The sequence below is a fragment of the Sesamum indicum genome, linkage group LG1 (genome assembly GCF_026168435.1).
Source record: "Sesamum indicum cultivar Baizhima isolate 11 linkage group LG1, ASM2616843v1, whole genome shotgun sequence".
Lineage (NCBI taxonomy): Eukaryota > Viridiplantae > Streptophyta > Magnoliopsida > Lamiales > Pedaliaceae > Sesamum > Sesamum indicum.
The window spans coordinates 7,344,911-7,366,409 of NC_142657.1; the positions used below are offsets into that span (position 1 = coordinate 7,344,911).

At 36.9% G+C, this 21,499-nt stretch overlaps 1 protein-coding gene across 1 annotated transcript in view; it reads right to left on the bottom strand.

Annotated features, from left to right (window-relative positions):
* The window catches only part of LOC148789426 (dnaJ homolog subfamily C GRV2-like), a 69,681-nt gene extending 58,993 nt beyond the window's left edge, over positions 1–10,688 (bottom strand). The window contains exons 1-8 of the mRNA XM_088883006.1: positions 8,269–10,688; positions 7,061–8,146; positions 5,172–6,014; positions 4,757–5,100; positions 4,210–4,646; positions 3,960–4,118; positions 3,510–3,633; positions 3,149–3,217 (exon numbers count right to left, since the gene is read on the bottom strand). Coding sequence (XP_088739132.1) covers positions 3,212–3,217; positions 3,510–3,633; positions 3,960–4,118; positions 4,210–4,646; positions 4,757–5,100; positions 5,172–5,349 — 1,248 coding nt within the window. The 5' untranslated portion in view covers positions 5,350–6,014; positions 7,061–8,146; positions 8,269–10,688 and the 3' untranslated portion in view covers positions 3,149–3,211. The remainder of the gene's footprint in view (positions 1–3,148; positions 3,218–3,509; positions 3,634–3,959; positions 4,119–4,209; positions 4,647–4,756; positions 5,101–5,171; positions 6,015–7,060; positions 8,147–8,268) is intronic.
* Between the last annotated feature and the right edge of the window lie 10,811 nt (positions 10,689–21,499).

Genomic DNA, 21,499 nt, shown 5'->3' on the forward strand with positions numbered 1-21,499 from the left:
GTACTGTATAATTAGATATTGCTTTTGGGTTCCTAGTAACTATAGCTTTCAGCAGAGCAGCAGCAGCATCAACAATAGTCGGTTCACCAGAAAGCATTGCCTGCACATAAGAAATAGAGGAAAGAGTTTGGTTCATTAACCAATGCTCTGAAATTGAGAAACAATGTGCATATTGATGGAGCCACCATCTAGCCACTGCCTAGTTCAGCTTAAAAACAAAAAAAAAAAAGAACGAAAACATCTCAAACCTCTGTGGAAGGCAAAGAAAGGAACAAAAGTTACCCCACTTCCAAAGTGAAAGTGTTATAATATAATTGCCATGAAAAGGCACAAGAAAATATGAAAAGTTGCATCTTTAAAACACCAGGAGTTTAAGGATACTAGTACATGCGGATATCCTAAGTGCATATTACAAGGAAACTATATCTTAGTTTAAGGAGGTGAAACAGTTCCAGTGACCGTTCTACAATTGTTTGCTCAATCAGTCTCCAATGTGCATCTCATGTGACAATAAGCATAAATACCGGACAACTGACTCCCATTTTAAATGGCTTGCAAGGCAACCGGTTTATTGTAGGATAAAGCTCTGATCCTATTTTACTCTACGTGCCACACATCAATCTTTTATGTAACCAAGCTCATAACCAAAGGAATGCTTTAAGGGGCCCAGTGCTTTATGTACGTGAAAGAATGGCCTGCTCGTTGAAGCGAGTAAAGATTGAGGGAAGGGAAAAACAAAATGAACAGCCCTTCATAATTCTTTTGAACCAACTTGTACCAGATCTACGTACAAGCAAAATTTAGTAGGTAGAGAACTCTTTTAACAGAAGTCAGAAATGTTGTACCCCACCCTCGCATATCCATCAACATAATCCTCGACTTACTATCCCTAAGCGAAGACAAATCATAGAACTGCCAGATTGAAAATCTCAAATATTTGAGGACAAAGGTTGATGGAACTTATTTGAAACCACATATCAACCTTTACATTTTTCAGGCTCTCTAGGTAAATAAACAAAAGATACAATAATAAGCATAACTTTCTGCTTTTTTAGCAATTTTTTATTTTCAGTTACCCAATTTGGGACAAGAGCACAGACAACCAATAGAAGGACAGGCACTTAAAAATATTACTTGTGCAATATGTGGAAGACAACGTGAGCTTGACAAGATCCTCTTTACTCTGGGGGTTGGTGTAACAACCTCTCCAGCATCATCACTACCATACTGTGCAATATGGACAATGCGACATCTCCTACCTGAAAAAGTACACGCCCGTTTTAGGAACATTGTAAAACAAGCATACCCAACTATAGGTAGGTGTATCAAGTAAAGACTCCTTCCATGTTATTATTTGTCCCTTTGGCGCAGGAAAAACCGAAATTTCTCTAGCATAGATATCCTATTTAAATAACAAAGTGAATAAGAAAGTACCTCATTCAGTAACTAATTTATAATATATTTAGTCTAAGAAATGTAGATGATCATAAGAGCGGAAAATTTCTTCGTTATCACAGTAGAAATTACTTTATTTCATATTCTGTGGCGAAAAACTGCAACAGAATGATCATGATCATAGTCTGTAGTCCGGTAATTAGTCTCTATAGAAACTAGATACTAATTCAACTCCATCAATTCAGCAATAGTTTGATATATAAACAACACTTCAGTGCTGTTGAAGATCCCCAAGATCCGCAAAGAGCTACAATAGTTCAATACAAGTCAGCACGAAGTACAGATGACATGATGGAAACAGGAAGCACAGAGTTCATGGTGATCCACGGTACCATTCTGGATGATACAGGTATAGACAAAAGGATACCAATTCAAGGCCTAAACCCAATGAACTCCAATTCTCAAATTGATCAGCCTACTTAATTATTTCAAAGTTTCAAATCTAGATCCATTAACAAGTTGCATATTTCAGAGACCAAATACAATAGAATGGTTTTGGGGGTAGCTGATCATAAACCAATCTTGAGTAGCATAATCATTCATGATACATGTACTCACAGAGCTTCACAACTCAGTAAATTACAAAATGAAACAATACTTGAGCAGGAGTTCATCACTTTCAATCTTACCCAAACTGACTAAAAAAAAAAGGAACATCACCAATAACGTCTATTGGAAGATTCGTTACAACAAAATATGACATCTTTCTCTGAATATTAAATTACTAAAAGATCCATTAAATTCTAAAAACCATCATATGTGTCGATTGTGTTTCACATATACTTGGTGTGCAAATTAGTTTAAAAAAAAATATGCTTTTCAATATTTAATTCATGTATCACATACATTTGGCATGTAAATTATTTTAGAACAATTCATCCTTTTCAAAAATTCATTTACACTCCATGTTTCCTCATAATCTGCAGTGTCACAACATTACCCACTAAATATATTAAAACTCATGCACTATGCCTGATCAACCCACAAATTCAGAGCATATGATCTATTATCCTGGCGGTTCTATTACCTAGATCCAAACTAGACCCCACTATTAGCTGACCTTATCCTGCCCATCCTATGCGAGAGTATGGAAGAACTCCTTAATAAGCCTGGATCTACAGTGCAAAGCAGATCAAAGATACATGTGAAACGAAGATACAGAAATCCTCTCAGCAGCTTTAATTTTCTTAAGACTAAATAAATCATTATTCACTTAGCATTCTCGCATGCTAATCAAAAAACTCACGAAACAATCACAATACCTCAAGGAAAGCTTTTAACAAGGACTTGTAAACTACTAATCCTTTTAGAGCTTTTCATTTTGGTGTGCATATTGTTTTTCCTTGTCCTTTTAAAGGAAACATGGAAGATCCCACGGCTGGAAGTCATCTTTGTTGAAAGACTGACTGCTTATAATTTTTTAAAAAAGAAAGGATAAAAGTAACAAGATTTGATGCAGCTAAATCTGATGGAAAGCAAAACCATGATTAAGTCAGTATCGCATTATGATCTAGTTTAGCAGGGGATCGATCAGCTGACCAACCACATAAAGCTGCCAGCCGTTGACCAATTCATGCAAAAAACACGAACTCAAGGGTTTTAGCTACTAGTTGTTCTAAAAATTTCAGGAAAAACTCACACAAGAATAATAGGTCAGATAAAATGCAACAAAGATTAAGGAGTCATGACTTACATCAGAGGCACTCAGTATGTCACGTACTTTGGTACAATAGGCCCCTTCTGTTGCAAATGCATGCTAAACCTACGCGAACACAGCAAAGGGATTATGACCACAAAGAGATTATGAACACAAATATATTTCTGGAGAAATTAAAAAAAATAGAACTCAGACCACCTTGAGCAACTTATCATATGAATTCAGAACATAATTTCTTTTGCTAATTATGCACCAATTCTGTCCCACAAGGTTGGTCTGGCATTTTATGTTAGTTCATTGCAAATGTTCTATACATGGATATAAAAGACATTTACCATTTACTCTAAAGGCACCATCTGAAGGTATGTGTTCACACAAATCATGATATGGTACAGACCTCAATTGCAAAAACCCGGCCAATTGCTGCTTCTGACTCATTCCTGTTCATCTGTGAACAAAGCCCATTTCTTCCCCCAGCTCGCCAATCAAGAAGGCCAAGAAGAACTTCCACAAGACCGACCCTACAATAATTATATGCCATGTTACTATTGCATGACGCAGAGAACATGCAACAGTAGTTTTATCAGGATGCATATCCCAACAGACTCAATCACCCACCAATATCTTAGCCCAGGTGACAGATAATTGCACGTTGTGGGCCGAAAATTACTTTGTATCTAATAAATACTAATTGCATGATGTTGCATTACTTATGCACCCATCTTAGAAAATTTATCATGAAAACGCAGATGAATTTATGCGCATTGTTGTTTCATTAACCACGTCTGCACATTTCACATGCATAACAATTCTACAACTTAGGATCTAAAGAGATATTGATGCTCACTTGAGACCCTGTGCAAGAAGTGCATCTCTTGCTTGATTCCCTGCAACTACAACACGCTTTAAGGTTTCAAGAGCTAGGATGCTTCCACCTTGCCAACCAATCGCTTTCATAAGAAGTGGAACTACCCTGAAGAAAAAGCTCATCAGAACAATACCAAACCTAGCAACAGATGTTTAATCAGATAAACACATCTTTTGTATGATATTTTCTTGGAGGGGAAAAAGGGGGGCTGCTTAAAACCACAGCATACCTGGGGTGTCCCAACACTAGTGGCTGCCATAGCTTCTGCACAGGTGGTGCTACCTGCAAACTGATGTAGAACTCGTAAACAACTAAGGCGACCTCGCTCCTGAGGAGTTTGTGAAATTTGTTGCGACGAACCACCTCAGATACATAGGTTTCTGAAGCCATTGTTTCACTGCTTGCTCCATAGGCTACTGCAGACACAAGTTTGGGCACATAACCAAGATATCCAACATGATCTGCAAGAGCGGGGTACACCCTGAGTAAAGAGACCAGGGCAGCAGAAAGAAGTAGAGGAAGTTCTGTGTCAACAGCTTGGCCATCATATTGTGAGGCGGCAATGGATGTAAGGTACTGATCCAGCAGCCCTTCAAGAAATCTATTGGGATTTCTAAGTGGAAATTTGGGATCTTTCAGGAATAACCTAACATAGATCCCTCCAACCTAGACAGCAATACATGATGTAAGTCATTAAACAGAATTAGCGTTCTTTAGAACATCCATGTAATCAATCAAAAACAAAAGAGTACATCTGCAGCACACAGCAGTTATACCTGAGGTTCATTTCTCATCTCCTGTTGGCCAGAAGCCTGCTCAGGTACATCCCAATCAACAACACGTCCTTTCACCTGTTCACGGTACAGATCCGAAGACATAGTTGCTATTTGTGCAGACAACGATGCAGCCATTGCTGGTGTCCAGACAAGTTCAGGAGTTTCTGTTGTTTGTTCAAGAGCAGTCACAACTGCTTCACCAGGACCATCCCTGATTACCGAGACAAGGCCATCAGGCAGAAATCTTGCCAGAGTTATCGCCACTCTAGGCCCATGCATAGTCTGGCCAACAAGCTTCCCTAATAGCGAAGCTGCTGTGGCTCTTTGCTGCAACGGAATCTCTTCTACACAAAATTTCCATTTTAGAGAGCAAGATAGAATTCTTAAGAAACCGCTATCTACGAGATCAGCATACCTTGTACTGGCAAGAGAACTTCAAGAATGAAAACCACCCATCCATGCTTTGCAGCTGCCCAAGCTAGCTCCGGCGTGCTTGCCAAGGCATAGAGAACATGCAAAGCTCCTTCACGACAGCTGGGAGATGAGTGAAGCAACTGTAATAAAATAAGCAAACCAGAGCTATCTGCGACCATTGCTTCCACACAAGGTGCATATGTTGTCAACCTTGACAAAACAAGTACACATAGCTGAGGAATGTTGCTTGATGAAGAAACAGGAAGAAAAAAGCATTCAAAAAGGGGCAATAGCTTCTCCTTTGTGGAGACCACTGAAGCTAAAATCGGATTCTTTGTCAACAAGTGCTGAACTTACAGAAATTACAGAAAAAAAGGTGTCAAGGGTGACTAAAAAAGGGTCAGACGAAAAACCACCAGACTTCTACCTGAAGGGATAGCAGAATGTATTGAAGATTTTTAACTAATTCCAAATCCTCCCTCTCCAAGCTTTTCCCACCAAGTGATGCTGAAGAATCATCAGAAGAATGCTGCTCGGCAGGTCCATCAGTGGTTACATCACTATTAACATGAGTATCCATGCTTGCAGCGGGTGCATTATGGACTAGATGTGATATAAAATCAACAAGGGCAAGACAGAAGTCCTCAGGCTCACTAATTTCAAAATCTGGTTGATCATTATAGACTCTCAAGTACACGTTGCCAATATAGAGCTCCTTAGATAATGCTTCATAAACAAAGGAATGCGAATCTTTAAGGTCATATGAACCATGATAACTGAGGCTTGCACGCTGCTCTTCCACAAATTTCAAAAGTTCTGCTCGAGTGGAGGAATTCCAGATTATCTGTAAATGAAAGATCAAGTGAAACTATGTCATGATATCTGAGAGTCCCACAAGGTCATCAACTATGGCATAGAGCATCTACAAATGGCCATCACTTGGAACTACAGTATATGTGTTTAAAACATTTTCAATCTAGATAGTTATGGAAAGTAACACCCACACCCCAATTATTATCAGAAAGACAACCTATATATAGATTAGAATTATAACTTGCACATAATCTGATATCCTTTTCTTAATCATTATGCAAAAAATAAAACCTTTAGGCTCGTGAAAAGAACTTCTGGTGCTAAAGCTTCTTTTTTTGTTTTTTTGTTTTTTTTGATGGGGTGGGGAGGAGGAAAATGTGCAAATAGGTTTGCATATCAAACATAAGAAATGCATGGAAACTTCACAACTAGTCATAGAAAGGAAGGGCATAGATTTTAAGGCCCAACACCAAATTTCTTTGATCTGACAAGATAGATATACGGACGAAGATACTCTATTAGATGCAAACAAATAACCTCTTCCCTTAAAGAACCAATAGTTGACCTGCAAGAGATTCTTTGAATTAAATACTATGTCCAGTGCAAAAGACAGTTCAAAGGAAAATTAAGTTCTCTAGATTTAAATGCAGAACGTCCAGAAAACATCCATGCCACCACTACACCCGGATTTGCTAGTAAAAAAGTAAATCGGGAAAAGAAAAAAAATGAAACTTGAATCAGTTATAGAATCTTCATGACAACTACATACCAAGTAGTTAAAGCCAAGAAGATCTAAGGACGTAATTTTGAAACCTTTTAATAACACAAACATGTAGAACATATTGCTTTCCTCTCTTTTTTCCCTCAGTTATCTACATCAACAAAGTACTTACAAAAGAAGAAGAAGCAAATACATATCAGAAAAGGTATGTTAAGAAGCCTGCGCTGTTATAGTGCTCTGAGTTTCACAAACATTCAAAGAAAATATGCAGATACTAATGCAAGAAGATGAGGCAATGCTCATGTAGCACCCAATATGTTTTTTCTTTGTCAAAATGCAAAATCTGCAGCATTTACCTCAGGGGACTCCAAGTTTGAGTTTAATGTGAATAGGAGGTCTTTTGCTAATTTATTTTTCAGCATGCTTGCAAGTTTAGGGGTTAGTAAAGCTCTAAGGCATCAGCTGCAGTCTGATTGTAGGGTGTCGGGATCTCCTCGTCAACCAAACCACTAAAGCTTTGACAAGGCATGAGATGCTTTTACAGCATGTAAGTTTTTTGCTATTTGAACGCTAGTTCCAACATCATGTGCATCTGTCTTATCTGATTCCTCCGCCGTCGAATCATATTGGAGCAACAATGGTATAAGGTACCTGAACAAACAAAAAATGACCCTATAAAACCACAAGTTTCTGAAATGGACCTGGATTCAAACAAAATAATCCACCTGAGAAAGACCATAACATCACGATAAAGCAGTTTGCAACAGTGGAGTGGTTTTAAGATATAACAGGCACATACCAGCTGATGCAGAGGCCTTCAAGTTCACAATGTTCATAAACCATAAACTTCCACAGTGCCGTAGAATAAGAAATTTTGTCTTTCAAAGAATAGTCACCATAAAGTACCTTCAACACAATAGTTCCAAGATTTTTTTCAATTTTAAAATAAAAGTTGGACTCTCTTTGCAAGCAAATTGACTCGACAAAAGGTACCGAACAAATAAACATTAACTCTATGAACCCTCAAGTTTGTAAATGGACCTCGATTCAAGTAACAGAACACAAGAGAAAACTATAACATCAAGGTACGGCAGTTTTTTGAGAAACATCAGAGTGGTTCACGTAGAAAAAGTACATTCTGCCATTCAAAGAATAGTCACCACAAAGCATCTTCAACACTAGAGTTCCAACATTTTGTTCAATTTAAAAAAATAAAAATATGACCACCTTCACAAGCAAATAAGTTTTCTATACAAGCTCAGACAGACACACAGAAAATGCCAGCAACAAAGTCATCCACATGAGCACAAAGAGCATTATAAATAGACCAATATGGGTAATTTCATTATGTATTGCACAAAGAGCACTAGGTATTGCAGCTTCTCTTGCAACACTCGACGATTCAGTATTAGCAATATCAGCAGCATCTCCACAATAATATCCTAAAACCATAAGATCGAATAAATAGAATAAGCACTTTAATTTTAGATATTGATATTAAATAACTTCTCTAGATAGATCAACATAAATATCGATAGGAATTAAGCCAGTACAAGTGACTTACCAGGACTGAACCCCGAGTGATAAGCTCTTGGCAAGTGACAACAAATTCTTGAGCTTTTTGCACCAGTAGTCAAGAAAAACATTGATTTAAGAATGCAACCAAAGATTAAATCACTAAAGATGCAGAACAACAAAAAGTAACACAGACCTAATATTACCAAATGATGGTATCTAATTGTATCTGTTGATTTTCAATGGATAAGATGCACTACTGCTATATACTGAACTTGCACCCTCACCCTGCTAGGATGGCAATCTAAAGGGAATAATTCATAAGCTTGAAGAAAACTATAATAAAATAGAATTTAAATATTGTTACAATAAATAGAAGGCCAGAATCTATCTCCTCCTCCTCCCAACCAAAAATAGTAGTTTCATAAGAAAAAGGCATGCCTAAAGTAGAGGATTTTACACATAAAAATTTTCAGCACCAAGAAATGTGACAAGTTTTTAATAAATCAATAAAGAAAAGAAAGGACTGCCGCAATGTCTTTAAAGTTACTACCTCCAACATAATGAAATACTATGTGCATGTAATCTCAAAACACAAACGCCGCAATACATTATGCAAATGCTAACTTATCATAACGAGGGTAAGAGGCCAATCACATCACAACACTTCGTTTTGCCAAGTATAGAGGAGGACAATCAAGCTTCCACAAAATCTATGGATTTCTAAATGTTATCCTCGACGCTGAAACAGTACCCTTTATCTCCTTACATCTACCTAGTCGGGACGGATTTCGCTTTTCTTTCTTTTCTTTGGCCACTAATGAATTTTTTTTCTTTTTTCTTCCCCTTTTGCTTTTGTCACGGCTTTTATTTGCTTTTTTTTTCCTTTGGTTTTGCCCGTGACTTGTGTTCTTTAGGCCGTTTTCCGGTCTTTTGACGCGAATGACAACACTTGTGGTGAAGGCACCCGGTTACTCAACCAAAAAACGTCGCATTCTGGCCTTTTGACGCGAATGACAACACTTGTGGTGAAGGCACCCGGTTACTCAACCAAAACACGTTTTACCTAAAGTGCTTTGCATACTCATAGCTCCGGCCACCGTTTTACGTGAATAACAACATTTGTGATGAAGTTACCCAGTTACTAAGTGACCTAAACCAGCGGAGTAGATATAATTTCCTTTTTCTTACTTTTCTTTCTTTCTTTTTCTTTTTTTTTTTCCGGAAGGGGAAGGGCCTTTGAATTTTTCAAAATATATGCACGTCCCATGTTAGGGATATAAGGATCAATCGGGTAGAGTTTCAGCAAACAAATATGATCTCACAAGAATCCTAAGATTTAGTAGAAGCAAAGATATTCCAACTCTCTTTCAAAGCAATTCAAAATGCATGAAATTATGCCTCAACAACTCCACAGTTAATCAAAACAACAATCACATAACGCTAGTGCACATTCATGTCTCAATCTTATGACTTCCTAAATCACATTTATTTGTCAAATTACTAAAAAATAATATAAAGGAAAGTAGTTTATTAGTGACTGGCAAATGAAAACAAAACAAACGTAGTTTGATAGGATAATAAAAGATAAATGAAAACTTAAAAAGAAGTTACCCTCTGGTTCTTACGTGTTAATTAACACTACATATGTCATGGAATTCTTTACTTTTGAAATGGTTTTATCTTTACTGTTGCCTAAAATGAAGTGAACCAAATGATCAGCAGATTGATGAATAATCTATCCTTAAAATATCAAAATTCATAAAAGGCAAAATGGCAAGCACCAATCAGCATCAACAGAACGTTCAACCAAAACTAGGAAGCAATGAGATAGAAAGAACAATCTGAAGATGAAAACGAAGAATCACTTCTTGCAATAAGTTAATGATACAAACATACTATCCACAATTGTCCAAACAGAGAGTTCGGCTAAAAAGGCAGTCCATAATTAATCACCCAAATCCAAGAAAAAGAATTAAATAAGATGCTAAAAATACACCCAAATCCAAGAAAAAGAAGAATAAATAAAATTGAACAGAGAAAGAAGCCGTACTCGTCGCCGTCCTCGTTGCCGACTTACCGTCCTTGTTGCCGTGAGTTTGGGGCTAGGGTTCTAAGCGATGGGTTTGGGAAAGAAATAAGAGGAGAAAGATGGAAGCCGTACTCGTTGTCGTACTCGTCGCCGTCCTCGTTGCCGACTTACCGTCCTTGTTGCCGTGAGTTTGGGGCTAGGGTTCTAAGAGATGGGTTTGGGGAAGAAATGAGAGGAGAAAGAGGGAAGCCGTACTCGTTGTCGTACTCGTCACCGTCCTCGTTGCCGACCTACCGTTCTTGTTGCCGTGAGTTTGGGTTTAGGGTTCTAAGAGATGAGTTTGGGGAAGAATTGGAGAGGAGAAAGAATGGGGAAGAAGCAGACAGAGAGAAAGAACAAGGAAGCAGTAACGAGAACAAGGGAAAGAAAGAGATGGGTTTTTGATTATTCACTTTCTGTATTCTTCTTCTTATTATTATTATAATACTAATACTGTTATTATTATTATTATTATTATTATTATTTATTATTATTATTGTTATTATTATTATTATTACTACTACTACTATATTACTACTACTACTACTATTATTATTATTATTATTAAATGACTAAATTATATATATTATATACTATATAACATATAAAATATTATATAATAGATTGGAGAGAAGCGCAAAATTATCAAAAAGATATACTTTCCAAACCTATAATTGCAGTTAACATCCGTGTACCACTGACTCTGGCCTCAATGAGTTTTTTGAAATTTTTTTTCATATAACAGAAGGTGTAATTGATACTTTATTTTTTACAGAGAACTTTTCGAATATTTTCAATATCACAGGGGGACCTTGTATAGTTTTTCCATTTTTTTTTTTGCTCCATTTTTTGCGGGCTTTTTTTTTTCCCTCAATTTATAGAGGGTGGTTGTTTGTTTTTTTGTCTCTATTTTTTCCTCCAAAAAAAGTCGACATAGTAAATTCTAGTTGCACCAATAGAATCTCGAGTCTTCCGTTAAAATTCAACAGAAAATGGGGTTTGGGGATTAAACTGAAATTTTTTTTATAAGAAATGGGATTAAAACAAAAATTGCGTAAATTAAGGAATTAAAAAAAAATTCCTTTCTTATGAGACGAAAAAGGTAATTTAGCGAAGGACTTAGAGCAAAAATGACAATTTTTCATAGTTTTGGACTATTCGGTCCTCCTAACAACTACTATTACTATCTAATAGAGATTTTCAAAAATCTGTACTCGCATCACGTTATTAAAACCACTAGACGAGTAATATTGGATAATATTGTTATTCACAATTTGATTCAGTACTGACATGAAGAAACAAACTCCAATTCAACCTTAATCAATGATCGATCATTGATAATTTAGGTTTTCACACAGACTTTAATTTTTGTACAGAGAGATATTTGCATTACTATATATACGTTAGCTCGACATGCTTGATCCATCCCACACTATTATGTCAATTGATTTTACACTATTTTTCTGTCCCAATAATAAAAGGCAGCTACGAGGCCTAATTTAATTAGTGAAATTAAGTCTTATAATATTTTGATCGTAAATTCAAGTTTTATTAATATATGAATATTGATCTACTGTAATAATACATATATTTGATATTGGTACATAGTTGTAAAGACCCGAGTACAGAAGAAACGAGGTGATTGAGAATTTCAAATAATTAAAGAGTATACCGACACTACAAAAAAAAATAACTTTTTGCTACACTATAAATGACACGACTTAAAATTTATTGCAAATCAATAATTATAACCAACGATTAAACAAAACTTATGCGAAAAATTAAATTTTTACTTTATATTTTATTATCATTTTCAGTTATAGTCAAAATATTTGCCATGATTTTAATTATTACTAATATTTTGACCTCACTTGTATTAATAATGGCTAATGACCGTTGCAAAGCTATTATTAATATGTATTCACCATTTTTGTTTTTTTATTATAATAATTAATTATAGTAAAAAATTGGAAAAAATGCAAGCAACCCCCTTGTGATATCGTAAATGAGCAAATTACCCCCTTGTAAAAAAATAAATAGCGATTTACCTCCCTATATTTTTTAAAATACAACAATTTACCCCCCTATGATTTTTAAAATGAAGCAATGTACCTCCCTATATAAGGAGGTAAATTGCTTCATTTTAAAAAGTATAGGGAGGTAAATTGCTATATTTTTTTCATAAGGGGGTAATGTGCTCATTTTTAATATCACAGGGGGATAAATTACTATTCACCCGTAAAAAATTATATTTCTTCTCATGTGAAAATTAGTGCCTAGTGGTTAGAGAACCAATTCATATGGTTTCTCTTGGAGTGAACAAATAGAAAATAATGATCCAAAAATCTAATTAATTCACTAGATAATATCAAGATTGGTGTTAATTAAACTTAGATATATTTTTTGTTCTGTAATTTTAGTACTTTAGTATTTTTATCATTTATTTTTCTAAAATTACAAAAAAGTCTTATAATTTTTTAATATCTCACAATTTTCGTCTTTCACTATCAAATTGCAAAAAAGCACCAAAATTACAACATGTCCAAAAGTGACAGGACTCTTTTACAATCCATAGAAAGATAAAGGAGAAAAAAGTCAAAATCGTAAGGGTCACATGATTTATTCAAGCCACTTTTGTAAAATCCAACACCAGAAGGACCAAAATCGCAAAAATAAAATATTATAGGATTATTTTACAATCCTAAAAAAATAAAAAAATAAAAATATTAAAATACCAAAATTATAGGACAAAAAATATATTTAAGCCTCATCAATTATATTAATTTATTCAAAATTTTGATTTGCTATAATAATGATATCACTAATATAATGATAAAAAATAGACTTAATGACACAAGTGTTACATGGTGGCAATGTATATGGAAAATTACAATTTTAGTCTTATAACTTAAGGGGAGTGGTATTTCTAGTTCTATATAAATTGATTTTTTTCACAATTTAATCCTGTAACTTTATAAATTATTTTTTTTATTCAAAAAATTATAAATATCCCATTAATTTAATATCTGTCTAACAATGAACTCATTCCATTAGTTTTCGTCTGGTTTTCATTTATTTTTTATAATAAACTGATCAAAATATACTTGTAGACTACAACTTATAATTCCTAATTTTCAAAAACAAATTAAATTTTGTGGAATAAGTGGATATTTTATTTTAACAATTTTTCCAAATTTTTCCAACTTTTTCATCCACCTCGTCTAATTTTATTATAATTTTTTTAAAAAGAAAAAAAATTACAGTAATGACAAAATTGACAATTTCATGCCTTGATCCAACAATTATTAATTTCATCAAATATCATGAAAAATTAATAATTTTTTAAAAATAATAAAAAATATTTATAATTATGCTAAATTTTAAAAAAAAATTATCTTCATTACTCAATATACAATAATGATGATTGAAGGAGGAGACTCACGAGCTAAGAAAAGGAGAAGCAATGCGACTCCAAACAACCTCAATATCTTGTCCATCCTTACGCCCCTCAATGATCGGTCACCAGTTTGATTTTCATTTCCAAAACTATGAATTTCAAGACCACAATTTTTACTACACTTTGATAAAAGCCAACCACAATTACGAAATAATTGATCAAAATATTACAAACATGACAGTGATAATTATATTAGTTAATCCCTTTTCGCAATCGTCTTTGATCAATCAAATTATCTCCTTAGATATCCATATCTCTCACTGGGAAATTATAATTTTTATTTCTGACTCGTTTTTGTTGAGTATGATCAAAATAAATCCCCCCCATCATACTACCATACAACAATATTTTTAATTGATTTTACAATTAATAGTAAAGGAATTATAATATAGAATAAGAAAAAATACAAGTAATTCCTATTATATTGCAAATTAGTAAATGCAATATTTGTAGGATTATATCTTACACATAATCGAAAGAATAATTGAAAACAATCAAAAATTTTAAATTTAATTATAAATAAATTATATGTCATAATTGAAATACAATAAAATTTGAATTGATTAAATTGGAGTTCATTATAATATTTGGGAGCAAATTATATTAATTAAAAAATTAAATAGAATATAATGATAATTATCAAAAAGATGATATAAAATAAAAAAATAGGGGTGAGCAGCATCATGCCACCCACCGCCTCACTTATATATAGATACATTGTTTTGCAATTTGCCTCACACACATGCAGATTCCGAAGATGAAATAGGTACGAAAAGTTTTATTTATATTATTTAATTTTATTTATATATTAATATTGTTAAATGTACTATTTAACTGAAAAATTTTATGAGTTTGGCTATTTAAATTAGAGTTAATTAAATATCACATTTTTTCGATAAATTAAGTATCACATTTGATATGATATAGTTGGTTAATAAAATTAGATTAATTAGATTTGAATATTACTATAGTTAATTTACGCAATTCCATCGGAATTATTAACCAAATATGTAATTCTATATATTAAGGTTTAATTAAATTATATAGTAGTAAGGAATCGATAAAAAATTCATAGAAATATTTCGAAAATTATATTTAAGAAATATTATGTTAGTAAAAAGAATGAGGTTTGTAATGCTAATCTAATTTAGGAATGATATTAAAAACGATAGGTATAAATATATAAGGGGTTTGATTAAATGAATTTTTATGAGTTAATTGACAAATTAAATATATACTTTATAAGTTTAGAAAGTTTAGTTATTTTTGAAGAAAACGGAACTGAGGTTTAATATAAATAAAATATTAACATACTGACGAAAAGGTACGAATATTATTGAATCTCTTCTTTGGCATTTGCAATATTCTTTATATATTGAATATACGTATAATACTTTATTATAGGAGGTGAAGATAAAGTAGATGGTTGAGCAACTGTTGATGTTAACTGAATTATTTTAAGATTTGAGGTTATTATAGCTAATTGATTTATATATATATTTATATGTGTAGTATTATATTTATTGGTTGCTTATGTATTCGACCGTGAATTTGAATTTATATTTATATACGTGGATATAATGTATTGATTGTTTATATATACATATACATATATATATATAATCGTGAACTATCTATTGTGGTTACCTTAATATCGATAAAATTGTTATTACGTGTTATATATATATTTGTATTGCACAGATATGAGATAAATGGTTATGTGGTCATATAGGTAATTGTTGAATGAAATCGAATGAAAACGTTATTAATAAGAAAATAATTATTATAGAGAATTGAATGTTAAAGTTGGTGATGTTGATGTTTTTTTTTCGGTAAAGGTAAGTTTCATTAAGTAAATAATAGTACAGTACAACAGTCAATTGGTTATCCCTCGACAGACCAAGGGATACTCCATAGTCTATAAAGAGCACATGTACTAATGGACCTAGGTAGATTCACACTCAAAATCCTCTGTCTAATATCGTCAACTATAAAAGAAACCAATATCTTTTCCAAATGCTCAATTTGTTGGAACCCTCTTGAGTTTCTTTCCCGCCATATATGGTAAACGAATGACCCAAGTAGCGCTCTATATGCAATATTGATGATATGTTTTCTTCTCCATTTTCTAGTTGCCCATTCCACATCCCTTGCCTATTCTCTATTGGGCCACGCGAATCGAATAATTTGCTGTAGTGCTGCAAGGCATCATCTACTGAATCGACATCGAAAGAACAAGTGGGAATGTGTCTCGTCTGCGTCCCCATCACAAAGAATACACCCTCCAAGGTGTGCGAGCAAAGGTTTATCCATCTCGATAATTTTTCCTGAATAGCCATCTATAAGATAAAGGAATGTCGTGGAATCTTCAACGAACCCGAAAGTAGTGAAGTCCATCCTACTTTTGGTCCAGGTGGGCAAAGAAGCTGGTACAGGGCGGTGGGACGCCCATCGGGAAACCGCCAAATGATTCTATCCTCACCACCATGAATCAGGGGTAATCTGTAGATAATCTGAAGGCATTCCAAATCCGTGATGAGAGGCCAGTGCCATTGGCCGTCAACTATAACCATATGAAGCTTGGTAGATTCATTAAGCCCAAGTAATCTCGGTCCACGTGGAAATCTAGTAATCAGGGATCCAAGATGATGCCATGGATCCTTCCAAAGATAGAAGCTTCTCCCATCTCCAATTTGCAGCTCCACCATTGGTTGGATGAGGCTGCGTAGTCAAAGCATCTTTCTCCAAGTCCACGATCCTCCCTTCTCATCAACTGTCCAAATGGAATTATTTCGAAGTCGTCCACGCTGTAGCCACTCAACCCAGATAGATGTTCGGTCACATCTAATGACGTCACATAATTTCTTTGTCATTAGGGCTTGGTTGAGTATACCAATATCTTTAATACCCTGTCCCCCTTCCACCACTGGTTTGCAAACATCTTTCCACAGAACTTTGGCATATCCTGTGCCTGAAGTGCCTTTCCAGAGGAACAGTCGTAGGCGCTTTCTCCACTTCCTTAATAACCGCCTTCGGTAATATGAATGCAGAAGCCCAATACAAGCTCAATGCTGACAGAACTGTTTTTATGATTTGTACCCGACCAGCATATGATAATGGCATTCCCTCCCATCCAGCAATACGAGTGTCAATTTTAGATAAAAGTGGCTGGCAATCAGAGATAGAAAGCCTAGATGATATTAGAGGTAGGCCCAAGTACCTCATTGGGAGGTGCCCCTCCTGGAAAAGCCCAATATCGATAGTAGTTGTTCTTTCCTTTCTTGTGCAGACCGGGAGATAATTAGGTGACTCTTTTGAATATTCAGCCGGAGGCCCGACCATTCTGCAAACCTGTTCAGTCCCACCTTTAGGGTTCTAACCGAGTCCTTGTCAGCTTTACAAAAGAGGATGAGATCATCTAAGAATCCCAACTGGAATATCTTCGCTGGCTCACACTTCCAGTGGAATGTGAATCGTAAATCCTGCTCAATTAATTGTGAAAGTCCCAAATGCAACACTTCCATAACAAGCACAAACAAGTAGGGAGATAGAGGGTCCCCCTGCCGAAGTCCCCTCGCTCCAGTAAAGAACCATGGGGAGTTCCGTTAAGACCAATCGAAAATGAGGCCGTCGTAACACACTCCTCAATCCATCTGGTGAATGTTGGTGGAAAACCGAAAAGGTGCAAAGTCGCTACCAGGAATTCCACTTAACTGTGTCATATGCCTTTCTAATATCCACTTTCAATGCGCATCTTGGGGGGAGTCGCGCCTGATTATATCCCGTAAACAGTTCTTGGGCTAGCATAATGTTGTCACCAATGCTTCATCCCGGGATGCATGCTGCCTGACAAGGGCTAATTAACTTGTCCAAAATTACGCTCAGCCGTTGGACAAGTAATTTAGCAATGATTTTATATAAAACATTACAGCATGAGATGGGTCTAAAATCACTTACAGACATAGGAGTATGAACCTTTGGAATCAGAGCCAAAAGTGTAGAGTTGACTTGCTTAAGTAATCTCCCCGTAGAGAAGAAATACAGTACCGCCCTTGTCACCTCTGCTCCCACTACTGGCCAAGCAGCCTTATAGAATCCTGATGAGTAGCCATCAGGGCCCGGAGCCTTATCCTCTGCAATGTCGAACACGACTAACTTCACTTCCTCCGGTGAGAATGGTGACAATAGGTGGCTAGCCTCCTCAATTGAAATTATATGCCTCGCCCATGGTCTGAGGTAGTAAATGTCCACTAATGTTCGACGTCTGTTACCTCCAAGGAGGTTCTGATAATAAGATACAAACTCATGCACAACTTCCCCTGAATCCGTGTGAGTGGTACCATGCTCATCATTAATCTGTAAGATTCTCCTCGCCGCCCTCCTATGAGCAATCTTGCGAAAGAAAACCCTAGAGCATTGATCACCATCCTTCATCCACTGCATCTTGGCTCTCTGCTGTAGCATAATTTGCTCAGTCTTGGCCGCCTTTGCATACACCATCCGACAATAGTGTTCCAGGTAAAGGAAGAGCTCATTCTGTCTGTCCGAGCTCACCAATGTTTGCGCCTCATCGAGAAAATCCTTTGCCAATTGGACATTACGAGTCAAGCCCCCCTTGTTTCTCCTTTGTTGTCTGAAGACCTGTTTTACGGCCTTGAGTTTATGTGTCACCGAATAAATAGGCACACCAATCACCTCATGCTGCCAAATATTCTGAACACTAGGAATAAAATCCGGCGAGTTGGCAAGGTAATTATCGAACCGAAACATACCTCCATTATGTTGCGGTGAATCCCCATGAAGGACAAGCGGTGAGTGGTCAGATGTCCGGGGTAAAAGACTATGATATGATGAGGTAGGAAACCTCGCAAGCCATCGGTCATTGATGAGAATTCGATCCAGTCTCTTCCATAAACTCCGTGTTGCCGTACTGCAGTTGTGCCATGTGTACCATTCTCCTTGCATGGGCAGTGGTTACAACCCGGCCTCCTGAATCCCAGCATTAAATTCTTCTGTAGCTATCCTTATATCTCCTGATATTCCGCAAACCTTATTTAGATCACGAACAATATTGAAATCCCCTCCCACCAGCCATGGGTCATTTGAGCACTGCGGTGCCAATGTCCCTAATGTATGCCATAGAGTCCGTCTATCAATCACCTCAGAGGCACCATAGGCAATAGTAATAATACAAGATTCATGGAGTGCTTTAATAGTAATACGACAGTGAATAAATTGTTCGCCCAAATCAAGAATATGAACATCCAATAAATTATCATCCCAAGCAATCCAGATACGATTTCCAACAGAGGCATAGTCTACAAACCATTTCCATTGAGGTAACAGAAATGACATCAGCAGAGTCAGCAGTGATATCAGCAGTGACATCAACAGGTTGCGCAGTAGTGACATCACCAGGCTTAGGGCTGATGTCTTGGGACATCTCATCTTCCATCTCATCTTCCATCCCATCTTCCACCTCCACACATTTTTCCACGTCAGCATCAAGTACAGCCACTCCTTCCACGTCAGCAACCGTCGCCGGCCGTCGAAGTACCAGCCCCAGTTCAGTTTTCCGACCGATGGACGGCAGCGCTCCGTTCACGGCAGTTTTCGCCGGAAAAAATGCAAATTTTGCCCACATAATCTGTCCGCCTAAATCTTGCATTATTCTCCGTGTTGCCGGCTGGAAAACTCATTGGACAGCCTTGCGCAATCCTTTGATGAGAGGAGGTTCGTCTTTAGGCCGCAACAGCGTGATTCGCCGGCGAGACGTTTCGACTCCTATCCGTTCCTCCCACCTTCGTTTCAGTTCCATGAGTGCTTTCTTGGAGTCCTCATCTCCATCATCAACCACGACATTAGCTAGGCGAAGAAACTCTGCCATGGGGAATGGTTTCTCTATGCGTCCGCCATTGAAGGAGCTCGAAGATTCATTGGAAAACCCTAATTTTTGTTGGAGCATCGTATTCTCATCAGAAGTGGCCAAGGTCGTATCTTTAGTCAATGGGTAGTCTCCCTTACCATCAGGAATTCGATCACCATCGTTAGCCATGGCCAAAACTGCCGGCGTCGTTTCATCTTCCTCAAGCGACTTTTCGTCTTCTGCGACGGCGCGAAACCCTAATTTTGGGGAAGACGAACCAACATGAAAATCCATGTTTCTCCGACCAAAAAACCACCCTTACCTTCCCCAAGCCCATGAGAGTGTGAAAGAAGCAAGAACTCGCCGGTTTTCGCCATTGAACAATAAGTTAGTGTAAAAGGGAAACGAACTTGCTTTATGGAGCTTCAGGGCTGATAGTGAATCTATCATTATCACTGTTGTTTATGGAGCTACTGAGATTGCAGACCGTCGGAGCTTATGGAGTACATTGGATATACTGGCTCGACAGTGCACGAATGATCCGTGGCTAGTGGGCGGTGATTTCAATGCAGTCCGAGATATGAATGAGGTGTGTGGAGCTTCAGGTGATATTAGGATAGCCATAGAAGAATTCAATGCTAGTATTCAGGTGGCCGGGTTATTGCCATTGCCTATACAGGGAGAATGGTATACTTGGCATAATTGTAGTACAAGCCCACGGAGTCTGTGGAAGAGATTGGATCGGATGCTCATTAACGATAGGTGGCTTGCGAGATTTCCTTCATCGTCTTATCACAGCCTTATGCTGCGGACTTCTGACCATTCGCCACTAGTAATTCATGGGGACAGGCAGCATCAAACCAGAGGTATGTTTCGTTTTGACAACTACCTAACTCTCTCACCTGAATTTATCCCCAGCGTGCAGAATATTTGGAATCATACAGTCATTGGGGTTCCTATGTTGGCGGTAACACGTAAACTTAAAGCCTTGAAACCAGTCTTCAGACAACAAAGGAGGAAAAAGGGAGATTTGACACTTAATGTTCACCTAGCCGAAGGATTTCTTGACGAGGCACAACACTTGGTGTGAGCCTAGATAGACAGAATGAGGCCTTTTTACAACTGGAACACTGTTGTCGCCTTGTTTATGCAAAAGCGGTGAGGCTCGAACAAATCATGTTGCAACAACGAGCCAAGATGCAATGGATGAAGGGAGGCGACCAATGCTCCCGGATTTTCTTTCGTAAAATTGCCCAAAGAAGGGTGGCGAGGAGGATAATGCAGATCAATGATGATAATGGGACCACCCACACGGATCCAGGAGAGATTACCACTGAATTTGTCCGTTACTACCAAAACCTCTTAGGTGGTAACAGACGACAACTACCGATGGATATTCGCTTTCTTAGACCGTGGGCACGACATGTACTTACTACTGAGGAGGCAGGCCAATTAATATCAGCGTTCAGCCCGAAAGATGTGAAGCAGGCAGTATTTGACATTGCAAAGGACAAGGCCCCGGGACCTGATGGGTTCTCCTCAGGATTCTTTAAAGCAGCCTGGTCAGTTGTGGGACAGGAAGTTACAACGGCTGTACTGGACTTCTTTAGTACCGGGAAACTGCTTAAGCAAGTCAACTCTACACTTTTGGCTCTAATTCCAAAGGTACATACTCCTATGACAGTTGGTGACTTTAGACCTATATCGTGCTGTAATGTATTATACAAAATTATTGCAAAGCTAATTGTCCAACGTTTGAGTATGGTTCTGGACAAGATAATTAGCCCATGTCAGGGAGCATTCATTCCAGGACGTAGCATTGGGGACAATATAATGTTGGCACAGGAATTATTCACGGGCTATAACCAGGCGAGACTCCCCCCTCG